The 2,715-nt window shown below is 39.9% G+C and overlaps 1 protein-coding gene across 1 annotated transcript in view; it reads left to right on the top strand.

Moving 5' to 3' along the window:
• Positions 1 to 1,022: 1,022 nt before the first annotated feature.
• LOC112072932 (cytochrome P450 2K1-like) overlaps positions 1,023 to 2,715 on the top strand; it is a 38,342-nt gene continuing 36,649 nt past the window's right edge. The window contains exon 1 of the mRNA XM_024140309.2: positions 1,023 to 1,169. Coding sequence (XP_023996077.1) covers positions 1,037 to 1,169 — 133 coding nt within the window. The 5' untranslated portion in view covers positions 1,023 to 1,036. The remainder of the gene's footprint in view (positions 1,170 to 2,715) is intronic.

Raw genomic sequence — 2,715 nt, 5'->3', positions numbered from 1 at the left:
TTTGGAAATTGCTGACTTGTGGAGGAACCAGGCTTGTGGAGGTCTGCAATTTTTTTTCTGATGTCTTGCCTGATTTCTTTTGATTTTCCCTCGATGTCAAGCAAAGAGGCACTGGAGTTTGAAGGTAGGCCTTGAAATACATCCGCAGGGACACCTCCAATTGACTCAAATGATGTCAATTAGCCTATCAGAAGCTTCTAAAGCCATGACATAATTTTCTGGAACGTTCCAAGCTGTTTAAAGGCACATACACCTTAGTGTATGTAAACTGGAATTGTGATACAGTGAGTTTTAAGTGAAATAATCTGTCTGTAAACAATTGTTGGAAAAATTATTTGTCATACACAAAGTAGAGCTAACGATAGTAGCCATAACCTAGCATGAAACTAAAATAAAGGAGAGCCGCACACTCTAGGAGCTCAGATGCAACTTGCAAAACTTAGTTGTTTAACAAACATTGTGGAGGGGTTGAAAAACGAGTTTTAATGACTATAACCTAAAAGTGTATGTAACTTCCGACTTAACTGTATGTAAGCCAGTCGTTGTGTTGGGCACTCACTTTTCCCAATACCACATCACTGTCTGACTTACAGCACTGCTTGTGGAGATCCATGGCTCTTATGGTAGGACTTCTCTCCAGGCTCCCAGCACGTGGACACTGCTGTCTGGCTGGGTTCTGCTGGTCCTCTACCTCCTCTACTCTGGTTCCAACTCTGAGGAACAGGGAAAGAGCCTCCAGGCCACTGCCCTGCTTGGAACATGCTCCAGCTGGATTTCAAGAAGCTCTATCACTCTCTGCAAGGTAAGATGACGTCCTCCGTTGCTTTCAGAGAAAAACTAAGTTGAGGTTGTTGATTTGATCTGTGAAGTTATCTGTTTTATCTCACATATAGTTTTCTTGCCATTTCACCAGGTTTGAAAAGTACATTAAGCAAACTGATAGAATGGACTTCCGCACATTGTACATGCTTTAAGCTGGTGAATGTTGTTAATGCCACATCACTGTCTGAGCTTACAGCACTGCTTGTGGAGATCCATGGCTCTTATGGTAGGACTTCTCCTCCAGGCTCCCAGCACGGTGACACTGCTCGGTACTGTGCTGTTTCTGCTGGTCCTCTACCTCCTCTACTCTGGTTCCAACTCTGAGGAACAGGGAAAGAAGCCTCCAGGCCACTGCCCCTGCTTGGTAACATGCTCCAGCTGGATTTCAAGAAGCTCTATCACTCTCTCTGCAAGGTAAGATGACGTCCTCCGTTGCTTTCAGAGAAAACTAAGTTGAGGTTGTTGATTTGATCTGTGAGATGTTATCTGTTTTATCTCACATATAGTTTTCTTGCCATTTCACCAGGTTTGAAAAGTACATTAAGCAAACTGATAGAATGGACTTCCGCACATTGTACATGCTTTAAGCTGGTGAATGTTGTTTAATGTTCTGTTCTGTAATGTATTTCAATAGATATGTCCTGTCCAAGTAGCCTGGTCAAAGATCTGTTTTTTGCTGGGACCAGGCTATGGCCAAAATACTTTGACAGTGACCAAAGCGTTGCAACGTAAGCGATGAGGCCACTTTAGAATATTGAGATGCACCCTAGGAATATTCATTCAGGGATCTTGGTAACAAAACAGACCTGGGTTCAAATACATAGTGTAAGAAGATTTGTCTAAATACATATTTTGAAATGTTTTTTAAAGTCTTTAAAATGCAGTGAATAGTATTTGAACCCAGGTCTGACCTCAACTGTAAACCCCTGTTTAACAAGCCATATGTGTTGTCCTATTTTGTGCTTATTCATACAGTATATGACTACGAGGCATAACTGTGTACTCTATGTATGCTTTATCTGTCCAGCTCTCGAAGAAATATGGCTCCATCTTTACGATTCACTTTGGACCCAAGAAAATGATTGTTTTGGTAGGATACAAGATGGTTAAGCAGGCGCTGGTCAATCAGGCAGAGGACTTTGGGGACTAAGACATCACTCCTGTGCTCAATGAACTAAACCAAGGACATGGTAATGATATTTGACTTATTCTGGCTTTGTCACATTCTTAAAGAGATAGTTCACCAAAATTACAAAATCACCTATTGGGTTTCCTTACCCTGTATGCAGTCTATGGACAAGCTAAGACAGAAATCCATGCTTTAGTTTTGTTTACCTGGCCACTGTCTACAACAGCTAATCCAATACAAGTCAATGTCCCCATATATTAGCTTGTTTTGCGTTTTATGTCCAAATCATCTAAAAGTAATTGTCCAGTGTTTCCAGATATCTATGAAATATGACCGATAATTAGTTACAATATGAGTGACATATTTTCCATTCCAAAACAAATGTAATTAAGCATGTTAAAAATAAGCTTTTCTGTGTTGGAATGTTGTGGGCGTACCACAACAAAATTGTGTGGGCGTATACCAAAATATTGATGCGAGTCAACTACTTTTTGGCATTTTTATGTTAGGCCAGAAGGAGGAGTCAACAATATTATGTGGGTATAAGTTAACAGAATATTAACTTTTAAAAGTGGGATTTTCACTGGAGAGTTACTTTAAAGCTGCAATAGGTACGTTTTTGGGCGACCTGACCAAATTCACATAGAAATGTGAGTTATAGATATGTTATTCTTATTGAAAGCAAATCCATCAAAGGTTCTTATACTAATCCTCTGCAAATAATATAAATGTCTATGATTAATTAGCATTTACAGATGGTCATG

Source organism: Salvelinus sp. IW2-2015, unplaced genomic scaffold (genome assembly GCF_002910315.2).
Source record: "Salvelinus sp. IW2-2015 unplaced genomic scaffold, ASM291031v2 Un_scaffold2093, whole genome shotgun sequence".
In the NCBI taxonomy this organism is placed as follows: domain Eukaryota; kingdom Metazoa; phylum Chordata; class Actinopteri; order Salmoniformes; family Salmonidae; genus Salvelinus; species Salvelinus sp. IW2-2015.
Note: the sequence above shows the minus strand (reverse complement) of the source record. Positions and strands in the feature narration are given on the sequence as shown.